The following is a 10,916-nucleotide window of genomic DNA, read 5'->3' as shown; positions in this document are numbered from 1 at the left end:
TTTTGATTATATCCAAAAAGTCTCATATCAATCAAGATATCTATCATCTTATAATTTCATGATCTTTTTCATGCATAAAAGATCATGTATTCCTAACATGGGACTTTAATTGTAATCCAAACGATATGGTTGTTTGTTTACAAATTCCCTCCCAAGATAAGGTTCTTTGTCTAATGACTCACTTCTCGTTTGAACAACAGATTGGAGGCTACAAATGCGATCCGAATGGAGAATACACGAGGCGCTGGCTCCCGGAGCTTACAAGGCTACCGACTCAATGGATACACCATCCATGGGACGCACCTGATTCTGTACTCCAAGCTGCAGGAGTTGAACAATTGGATTCAACTACCCTCTTCCCATTGTTTAAATTGATGCAGCCAAAGCCAGACTGCAAGAGGCCCTCGCCGATATGTGGCAGCTAGAAGCTGCATCAAGAGCTGCTGCGCTTAAGAATGGCACTGAGGAAGGACTCGGTGACGCGTCATAATTGCCACATATCAATATGGAAGTGGAACACGAACAACTTAGGAACAACATTCAGGGCAGGAGACAATATCAGGATCAGATGGTTCCTAGCTTGACCTCTTCACTAGTTCAAGTCGAAGAGGAAGAACTTTCTATTGCTTCGAGCCATGCTAGCTCGGACAGCAGAGCAGGAGTATCATCACCAATAACAAACTCTGAGTTGCAATCTCAGAGAGAAGCTAGAGATGTAACTCGACAGTTGATCAGTCCAATTGGGCTTGATCATGATGAACATTCCATGGGTCATTCAAGAAACACTCACAAGAAATTAGGGTACTGTACCTGTTTGGACTCCTCCAACTTGAAAAAAAAAAAGAGATTAATGTGATGTGATCGATAAAGCTTGACCAAACTCCTTTTCTTTACTACAGGTAACTTTTGCCCGGAGAGTTCTAAATCTTTTATTCTTTGAGAAGTATTTGAATAGCATGCGTTTCTTCTTCTTGTCTGTTTTTGAATGTGTAGGTAATGATGTTTCTGATTTTGATAAGCTATCATTGCTGCTCTGATGAGGAGGGTTGTGAAATTGATAAAGAAAATCCACCACAGAATCAAAACTATCAAAGAGTTCCATCTACTGGCCTGGGGTATAAGATTGAAAAAGATGAACAAACTTTTTATTTAGTATTTTGTAAAACAACTCTATTCTCTGTCCTCCACTTGTGTTTTGAACATCGTAAACATGGCTTGATGGCAATTTTTAAGGTGTAATAAACCGCTCCCGGATATTATTGTATGTTGATCAATGTTTTCAGAAGGTATACTAGTGCTTTGAGTTGTTTATTTTATAACAGGTTATGCAGCACAGTCATGCTAAACAGGCCTGAAAGTCAATCCTGATTGTCGACTGCACGTACATATCTGAAAACTGGTCTAGAAATAGATATCTGGTCTAGAAATAGATAAGTTCACCTGAAAATCATGTTTAGCCATGAAATTGGCCTGAAAAAACTGCAGCTTATTTGTATGCGTTTCTCTATGCAAATGCATCTGAGATATTTAGCAAGAGGAGTGGGGAAATATGCAGCAATATTGTGTGTGCGCCTTATTTAATGGTAGAGGCATTAGGCTGAATCATGGCAGGCATGTCTGGTTTGCCACTGCAACTATCAGTTAAACTTACTTCTGCAGCATATTTTTAAAAGGTTTTGATGATCGGATTCTGACAGAAACAACCATCACCATTGAAGCAGAATGATATAGTTTTATAAACTGAATTCCTACCAATATTGCCTTTTGGCTTGCAAGAAGAAACACTCACAAGAAATTAGGCTAATTCTTAATGACTGAAGACATCTAGGATTTAACTAGCTGAGCATTTGAAGTATCTGTTACACTAGCTTCAGGTATTGTTTCAGAACCAAATGCTTCTAAAGCCTCCAAAAAGAACTTCTTGTTTGGAACAATACCCTGAGCATCCATCCGCTGTAGCAAATTATTAATAAGCTCTTTCATGTTAGCTTTCGCATAGGCCCTGTAAAGTAATTTATAAGTTGAAGCATTTGGAACCAATTCCCTTTCAATTGCATAATCCAATAGCTGATCGGCTTCATTGGGCAAACCATTTTGGCAATATGCTTCAAGCATAGAGTTCAGAGTCGAAATCTGCACCTCTTTTTGTGTATTTATCATCTCATTAAAAATATCCCTAGCTTTTGAGACACAATCACAATATCCATACATTGTAATGAGGCACTCATAGGTGATATAACTTGGTTTGAAACCCAAATCAGCCATCTTCTTCAAAACATTTTCTGCTTTATCTTTGAGTCGAGCTTTACCATAGTTAGTAATCATTGAATTAAATGTAGGAAGTGTAGGCTTCGCCTTTGAACGCAACAAGCTTCTAAATACTTGCTCCATTTTCTCGAATGCTTGTTGTCGTCCATATGCATCAATAAGGAGATTGAAGGTAATTGAATCTGGCTTGCACTGATTGCTTTTCATGAGCAAAAGTACAGCCTCCATTTGTTTGAGCATCCCGTTCTTTCCATACGCATCCATGACACCATTGTATGTGTAGATATCAGGAAAGACGATACTTTGCTCAAGATCTTTGAACAATGTCTCAACTTGCTTCACATCCCCAGCTAGAGCAAATGCTCTTAAAAGAATGTTGTAAGTAACAATATTTGGTCGGCACCGTTCAATTCCTTTCATTTTCTCAAAGTATCCTATAGCTTTTGCCAAGGCCTTGGATTTATCTCGTGAATGAAGATGGGCCGTGATCAATGCATTGTACACAGAAGTGTCTGGCCTGCATCCACTATTTCGCATCTCTGAGAAAAGCCACATGGCCATCCTTGTCTGGCCTTTTTTACCCATCACAGATATTAATTTTGAGTAGATACCATTATCAGCAATATACCATCGTTGCTTCTGCATCCATCTAAAGACCTAATTATAGGGAACCCAATGTTGAGCATATAAAGATGTTGACCCTTCAATACTAACTCAACAAAAATGCACCAGTAGTAAAGAGAAAGAAAGGAAGCACATACTAAAGCTTATGGTTATAATAGTACTATTATGAATGTATTGGCAATTAGTCAGCCGTAGAAAGTAAAGCATAATTCATAGCAAATTGTATGTTGAAAAAAAAAATAGTGGTTCCAATCAAAAAAATATTGCTAGAAACTCAAGGAATTCAAGATGATGAGAAAACATGCCACAGACTTTTTTCCCAGCATGAACACTTCTAGCAAATGACACGACATTTGCAGGTTATCAAAATGAACATGTAACCTTTATAGATATTGGCAGAAATGCTAACCGACTCCTACATTGCTCCTACAGTGACCCCCCAAAATGATCATTGTAGCATATTGGTAAATAAATATACTTGTAAGCGATTGTACTCAAGCCAATTGTTTTGGTAACTATTATGATATTATATTATTCTCCAAATTCTATAGTTTCATCAAGAAAATAACATAATTTACTAGGCTTCATAAATTACAGTGTTGTCCTATCCTATAATGTGAAATTTCTTGAACTAGTAGAAAAAATTGACTATTTTATAGTGCTGCTTCAATGAATTGTAAGTAGTGTCAAACAATGAAAAGTAAATTACTACTGATCCCAAAAAAAAAAGAAGAGAGAAAGATAACTTGTCCTCATTGTTAAAAGAAACTGATTATTCTTAATTTCTCTAATCCACCAACCTAAATTGGTTTGATCACTTTCAAATTTGTCTCCCTATATTTTCTGATCCACCTTAAATTTTTTTGTCCATTCACCTAAATACATCATGTATGCATTTTCCATTTATGTTAATTACCATCATTATTATGCTTTTATTATATGTTAGGGAATAATAAGCATCTTAAAGCTGTTTTTCTCTGCTTGCGGCTTTTGTAAACAGGCTGTGGATGTTTCTCCTCCCCCAAAAAAGTGACAGTTACTTCCCTGTCTACTAATTGGCGAAGCATTCCCAAATCTCAGTCATTTACTACCCATACTTTGCCTATGGAATGCAATAGCAATATTCCACCACAAAATCTATAACCAACAAAAACTTTATCAAAAATAAGATACTTAATGCAGTTTTGAAAAATATTTCACCAGACAAACAGCAGTATAATCGACAACAAGTGATAAGAGGGAAACACAGAATCTATGTACATAAACTCCCCAAAAGATTAAAATATTCTATTCTATGGTAAAATCTATAGATTATAATACTATCTATCAAATCAACCGTGGATTCGCTTTATTTAAAAAAAAAATTGATGCTGAATGGATCGGAGTAATCAGGATTTGACCCCCCAAATCCAAAAGGAAGAATCACCTCTAAACACTGGAGCCAGAGGTCGCGCTTCCCGAGTTCCTCGAAGAGCAGGAAGCAGTGCTCGGTGCGGATGATCCTCACGAACTTGCTAAGCGCGACCACCACGGGTTCATTCCGTTCTCCGGACTTCCGTAGGATCTGGCGGACGAGCAGCGACGCCTCCTCGACCGCGTCGCCGCTCTTGGCGGCTGAGGCTTTCCTCCTCGGCCTGGCGGAGACGGATTTGGCAGCGCGGACGGAGAGGGAGTAGAGTGGGGCGCGGGAGAAGGAGAGCGCCGAGGGATTTGGGCATCGGAATTGAGTGTGGATCGGGTGCATCACGATAGCCGCCGGAGTGTGGTTTGGGGCAAGGATTTGACATTTGAGTGGGTTTGTATTGGTCGCTAAGGAGCATGGAGTATCTACATCGTACGGTAGACAGTAAACGCAGGGGAAAACGGTTGGACAAAGATTATGGTGTATTATCACAACTTTTTACAATATTTGATTAAATTTCAAAATATATAAAATTATTAAAAAAATGTAATGACATTAATGCACCATCGATCGAACAATTATAAACTCATAAAAAAAGCATGGAAACTGTTTTAATGAAAATTAATCAATTAATTACATAAAGATTTAGTAGCATTGATTAATTAGGTTGTCCAAATCAATTCCCTATTTAACATCCCATTGGACCAATTGATCAATCTAACAATTAAATATTGTTTGGATTCCATTTCTCTCAATTACACTTGGAAGAAAGACAAGTGACAGAAGGAAGAACATTATCAAAATTCCCACTTGCAGTTATCGTCGATGAAGTTAAACAAAAGAAAGGAGGCAATATGCAAAATATGATCGATGGTTCAAACTAGGGGCATATCAACGAGCAATGCGCTCTTCTGAAAGCAAGTAGTCGACTAGCTACAATCTCATCATCCATAAGAGGTGGCCGATAGGATGTTCCTAAGTTTTAGTTTCCTACAAGCTCCTGTAATCCACAACAGTCACTTCATCCTCCGGAGCATCAAGATCTCGGTAGCTGCAGGTGACAATGAAGTGCACAAAAATTCATTCCACACACAAGATAACTAAAACCCAAAAGCTAGAAGCTAAATTTTACATTGGTGTAGCAAAAATGAAGGGTAGATCAACAAACCTTCTTAGGCGACGTGGATCTGGTCGGAACACTGGGGGCAGAGGAAGAATTGGAGATGGACCAAGTCTTTCTTTCCTGCCACGAGGGCCGCCATTAGGTTCAAATGATGACGGTCCACCACCCTCCCTCATCATGCGCATTGCCAACTCTGGTGGGGCAGGGACAAAAGGACCTAGTGGCCTGAAGAAAGATAGAAAGTTGGACAAAGTTTGAATGTATTATAGTTTGGACCGAACAAGGGTGATTGCTGACTAACCCAGCACCAGGAACAGGAACTAAGATAGGCGGTGCAGGAACATCCGAAGGAAGAGCTCCATGTACACCTTGTCCCGCGTAAGTTTCATATGAAGGCTTGTCATGATGGCTGCCATCCGAGCCACCATTGGCATCACGAGATGAGTTATCCAACCTATCATGCCTGTCAGCATCTCTATCCTGCCTGTCAAAATCTCGGCGATTGCTACGTTCATCGCTCAGGCGATTATCTAACGGAGGCCTACGCCTTTGCATTTTCACCTTCTGCATAAAACAAGAGAGTCAATGCAATAAAAGCACAAGTCATAATTCAGATAATCTCAGTGTGAATATCTTCTGTCATTGAGTTCTATGGTGAATTTCTTCTTTTAAAAAAAAATATACATATATATAGATTTTGTTTTGACTCATAGGAGTAAATTATCCAACTCTATTTTTCTGATTTATGAGGGTGCAGTGTGAATCACTGAATCCTAACACCAAAAGAAAACCCAAAGCATGTACATATACTGCATGCGTGTTGGTCTCTGTAACACAATACCATTCACTAAATATCTAATATGGGACCATAACACTAGCCAGGGAACCAAAAAAAAAGATAAAAAGGTTCGTTGGTTCAGTTTACGACAAAGAAATACCGGTTGTGACTGCTGCATTATAGGTGTACCTCCAGGTGCATTTGGATCACTGTATTGAGATAAAATTAGTCATTAAAGGTTCATTCAAAAAAAAACAATAATTTTCAGGCACAGTAATAATCTATGTGCTTACTTCATATAATTTTGGAAATAAAGCTCCTCTCTAACTTTTGAGGTTAAATCAATAACAAGGTCAGGGTGTTTCAAACGGAGATGCTTATGAACAAATTCAGGAGCATGGAAAAGCTTAGTGCAACCTTTAGCTCCACATCCATACTTCCAACCATATTTTTCATCTCTTATCTTTCTCACCAAAGGATCTATGGCTTCAGAAGCCACTGCATCAATTTTCTCTTTGGCAGTCAGAATTTCCAAGGGATCCTGGCCTTGCAATCGTGCTTGCCACAATGAATCCAGTTTCGTCTCCCAGCCAGAACCTCCAGCATCGTTTCCATCAGCAGTCTTAAGATCAGCTCTGACATGTCGAAGACCATTTGGTTCAGATGTCTCAGACATGCCATAGTAATCCAGACCATGGACACGCCATAAATAGGTGAGCAACGTATCAAGAAGTTCAACACCCTCAAGGCCCTTGACAGTCGTGAGGCCGCGTATAATAATGATTGGACCCATAGATCCTCCATGAGATTTCTCTGCATCCAGCATATCATGGCTGCTACTCGAGAGGATATTATCTTGGATACTCTTCTCCAGGTCAAGTTTACGAACCAAGGCTTGTGCTTGTTCAATGTCAACTTGAATTCGCCGAGGCTCAGAGGTCACTTTGTGAGCCTTTGGGGCATCAGAAACCAGATCATTTTCTCTTGTCATTCCTCTATTGTATCTTCTCCTTTTGCCACTAGGGTCTGACTCATCTTCAGAGTTTGGCTCGCTGCTATACCCAGATTTGCTAAATGGGGGAGCTGTTAGGCCAGGGCCACTAACCATTGGAAAATGTTGATGGAATAAGTATCTTTCAGGGGAAAAAAACACAAGAGAACTGGGGAGGAAGAGAGAGAAAGAAGGGAAAAAAAAACTATTACAGGTTAAGTGTCCCACTCTGCAAATCAAGCAAGAACTCCTTTGCTATAAATCTAGCTCGTTCCTTCCTCCTGCAACAGCATACAGTTTGTAATAATAAACCGAAGATGCCATGATAAAAAAAATATATATAAACAAAAATCATGACCAATGTGGCTAAGTATCAAACACCGAGTTACACTGCAGAAACATACGAAAAAAGGAAGGAAATTCTTCTCTTGACACAACCTTGAAAGATAATCCAATCATAAACCAAATCTTACTTCTCAATCACAGCAACCAAGTTAGTTGGATGATATTTGTCTTTCAGCCTACACAAATACGCAAAAACATTCGTTCATAAAGCAATGATGAGCTGCAAAGGTATAACAATATGAATCTTAAAATATTATTTATATAATAAGCATTTTGTACCATTGTTCTTCCTTGTGAGCTTCAAAATAAGCTCTTTTCTGAGTGGAGATGTATTCAGATCTGTATTCTTCATACCTGCATGATCAGAATATGCTAAAGCCATCATACTAGCTTAACAACTACAGAATATGAAAAATGAAAATCAATTCAATATTGAACCACAAAAACCCTAGAGATTCAGCAATTATTGCCATCACTGATAATGCTTCACAAAATCTCACTTTTAATAGTGCTAATTATTTTCCTTTTGATATGTACCTGCGCTCAGCTTCGGTAGGTGAAATATCATCTTCGAGTTCCTGAATAAAATGTTTGTATGACATCAGACCTCCCCTGTAAGAATATCCAATGCAAATAGGAAAGCAAGAAACAGATTCAGTTCTCTTCAGGAAAAAAAAATCAAAGATATCTTGACAATGAGAATACATATTGAAATGAAAGGAAGAAAGTATGAAAAAAACAAAATAATAATAATAATAAATAGAGCACATAAACACCTCGGTATAGTGCCAAATGTATATATAAAAGGCATTTTCTTTGTCTTTATTTATCATAATTTAAACAAGTGCTAATATATGTTCTGCATTCTATTTCCTCCTTTCATAAGATAATTTCTTTTTCCTAGCCCAACTTCATTCCTGAATCAATTCATGTGTATACTATTCTTCTCACTTTAGCAAATTTTATCAATTTCTCCACATGATGAATCCCACTATTTGCATCACCTCCAAAGCATCTAAATAACAATTTTGGGAGCCTTGGTCACAGGAAGATAAGGGTATCGAGTAAGAAAAAAAACAGTAGAAAGCACCAAAGAGCCAGCTTAGAAGATTTCACCCCATTTTACCTGCAGAGAGTTCAATGGAGTAATAAGATCGTAACCAACCAAAATAGTGGGACTAGTAAGGCAGTTGGTTATTATACTAGTCATTTATATTATCCAAAGAATAAAATCATGTGGGTGCTCATAGAATAACTCATTATACTAACTCTCTTAAATGTTTGTTGTACATTTATGTCAACAAACATTGAAGAAGACAAGATAAAGTCAACAAACTGAGAAGAATAGAACACAAAACGCAGGTACAAGCATATGAATATTGACATAAGATGTAGGCATAGCTATTTAGTCATCTAAAAGTACTAATCACTAGTTTCTCAAGTTTTAACTTCCCGATAGAAAATCAGTAATTAAATCTATCAACTTGAGAGAATAAGCGCAGCATTTCTAAGAAACACATGACTGCATTCCTATATTAACTTCAAACCAGTTATACAGGTATTTAGAAAGCACTGTAAAATAACAAAAAGAGCAAACCTCTGAGTAACCTCAGGGCCATCAACATAGCCACCAAGTCCTGAATCAGGCCAATCTGAAAAGCATACACAAGAAAGCCCATAAAAAGTCACTTAACACTAATGAGATTACCAGCATTATTAGCACAGCATCTTGGCATAGTAATTCAACTTTTTGATGCAACAAGATAAAGTGAATTAGTAAAGACGAAATTTATTTAGCATAGCTAGTATGTGTGTAAGCCATTGATACATGCACAATCACTGACATTAATACAATATGTCAAATATTGAACAAGAATTTTACACTTAATGTCATGTATACTGTCATCTTTGAATTAAACATAAAGTCAATCAGAAGTCCGTTTATTCAATGAGTTTACAGAACATGATGCACACACATGAAGTTTAGGTATCCACACTTTCATCAATTTCCAATCTCAAACAATGTGATAATTTCAAAGTAGTAAGTTGACCATGATATTTTTTTTCAATACCAAACCTATCTACCAAACAATGATGAAACCTTCTTTCTCTATGCTACCACACAATACTATGCAAATCATATATAGCATAAATTTTTTAACGTTTGTCAATGCATCATCATATCAACCTTTATATGTAAGAACCATATGAAGTGTGACAATTTTGTTGTCATAATGAATCTCAAGTCATAACACAACTACCTGGAGAAGGATCATTTTAGCTCATACTTTTTATATGCTGATAGCCAATAGAACAGACACTAACAGAATCGCTGAAACTTAACCTCAATCAGGTCCAGAAAGAAAGAATAGCGCAAAGTGGATAGTCCAAAAGAATGCATATTTAGGACTTAGAAGGAAACCTTTGAGTTAAATCCATTAAATTATGTATCAATTCATGAATCATGATTACCAGGTGAACGATTTAGATAACGGCCATGAGACCTCTCATCTCCGTATCTTCCTCCACCCCGTTCATATCCAACGCCATAATCATATCCATACCTAGAATTGTAAGCAAATAAGCAACTTAAAAAAAAATGCACTGAATCTCGCGATATCACACAGTTCAACTTCACCTTCTGTCATCCAGTCCATAACCTCCTCTAGGGCTACCGCGACGACGATCATATCCACCGTCATCCCTCCTTGCTCTTTTAAACGACCCCCGATGAGGAGGGGACCGTCGCGGAGGCGAGCGCCTGCGATCACGGTACGACGGAGGGCTGGGGCTACTCCTGCGGCGATACTCTCGGTCCCTTTCGTCCTTAGGAGCTCCAGACGGAGGCGGCGGGAGAAGAGGCGGATAGCAGTCACGGTCATCTTGTGGGCCATCTATCCTCTCCCTGGAATCTAAATCGCTCTTCCTCGGAGGCGGCGGCGGCGGGAGAAGAGGGGAGGTGGATCTGCTACGCGTGTTTTCCGGCTGGCTATCCCGGTGTCGATCAAGGGCCTCGGAGGGCGCATCCATGACCTCCGCCATGGCGAAGAGAACGTTGAGATGCAGAGATGAGGAAACCCTAGCGAAGAGATTAAAAAACGGAATTTCGTAGGCGTCGTCGAAGAGATGAAGCGTGATTAAACGAGTAAAAAAATAGTGTCCGGAGGGATAAAACTAGGAACCATAAACAAATTTAATGTTAGACTTAATAAACATTTATTTATTTTTATTTTATATATATATATATTTAATTTATTAATATTCATAAATAATATTCATGGATAATATTTATAAATAATATTAATAAAAATTTATTTATGATCATTTAATCGATACAAAGATAATTAAATAAATTAATTTAAACAATTTATTAAATTAAATAAAA

The 10,916-nt window shown here is 38.0% G+C and overlaps 2 protein-coding genes across 2 annotated transcripts; both read right to left on the bottom strand.

The window, feature by feature from the left end:
• Positions 1–1,661: 1,661 nt before the first annotated feature.
• Positions 1,662–4,710, bottom strand: LOC122008621 (pentatricopeptide repeat-containing protein PPR5 homolog, chloroplastic-like). Its single transcript, XM_042564416.1, has 2 exons — positions 4,319–4,710; positions 1,662–2,925 (listed from the first exon to the last, which is right to left on the bottom strand). The coding sequence occupies exons 1-2, from the start codon at positions 4,634–4,636 to the stop codon at positions 1,825–1,827; spliced, it is 1,419 nt and encodes a 472-aa protein (XP_042420350.1). The 5' UTR covers positions 4,637–4,710; the 3' UTR covers positions 1,662–1,824.
• A 292-nt stretch (positions 4,711–5,002) lies between these two features.
• Positions 5,003–10,681, bottom strand: LOC122008620 (serrate RNA effector molecule-like). The gene is made up of 12 exons (XM_042564415.1): positions 10,170–10,681; positions 10,004–10,095; positions 9,129–9,183; positions 8,069–8,143; positions 7,811–7,885; positions 7,660–7,707; positions 7,399–7,467; positions 6,489–7,295; positions 6,356–6,404; positions 5,719–5,981; positions 5,463–5,642; positions 5,003–5,345 (listed from the first exon to the last, which is right to left on the bottom strand). The coding sequence occupies exons 1-12, from the start codon at positions 10,571–10,573 to the stop codon at positions 5,285–5,287; spliced, it is 2,178 nt and encodes a 725-aa protein (XP_042420349.1). The 5' UTR covers positions 10,574–10,681; the 3' UTR covers positions 5,003–5,284.
• Positions 10,682–10,916: the final 235 nt, after the last annotated feature.

The sequence above is a fragment of the Zingiber officinale genome, chromosome 8A (genome assembly GCF_018446385.1).
Source record: "Zingiber officinale cultivar Zhangliang chromosome 8A, Zo_v1.1, whole genome shotgun sequence".
NCBI lineage: Eukaryota > Viridiplantae > Streptophyta > Magnoliopsida > Zingiberales > Zingiberaceae > Zingiber > Zingiber officinale.
The sequence above is the reverse complement of the archived record's forward strand: the minus strand, read 5'-3'. Positions and strand labels throughout refer to the sequence as shown.

Bases quoted from the DNA above. Each gene is read 5' to 3' on its own strand.
- LOC122008621 (XM_042564416.1), bottom strand. From the start codon at position 4,636: ATGCACCCGATCCACACTCAATTCCGATGCCCAAATCCCTCGGCGCTC. The intron at 2,926-4,318 runs GTGATTCTTCCT...CCCTATAATTAG, and splicing joins TCTGGCTCCAGTGTTTAGAG to GTCTTTAGATGGATGCAGAA.
- LOC122008620 (XM_042564415.1), bottom strand. From the start codon at position 10,573: ATGGCGGAGGTCATGGATGCGCCCTCCGAGGCCCTTGATCGACACCGG. The intron at 8,144-9,128 runs GTTTGCTCTTTT...ATATTCTTACAG, and splicing joins GGCCCTGAGGTTACTCAGAG to GGGAGGTCTGATGTCATACA. The intron at 5,643-5,718 runs GTTAGTCAGCAA...ATCTTTCTTCAG, and splicing joins GTTCCTGTTCCTGGTGCTGG to GCCACTAGGTCCTTTTGTCC.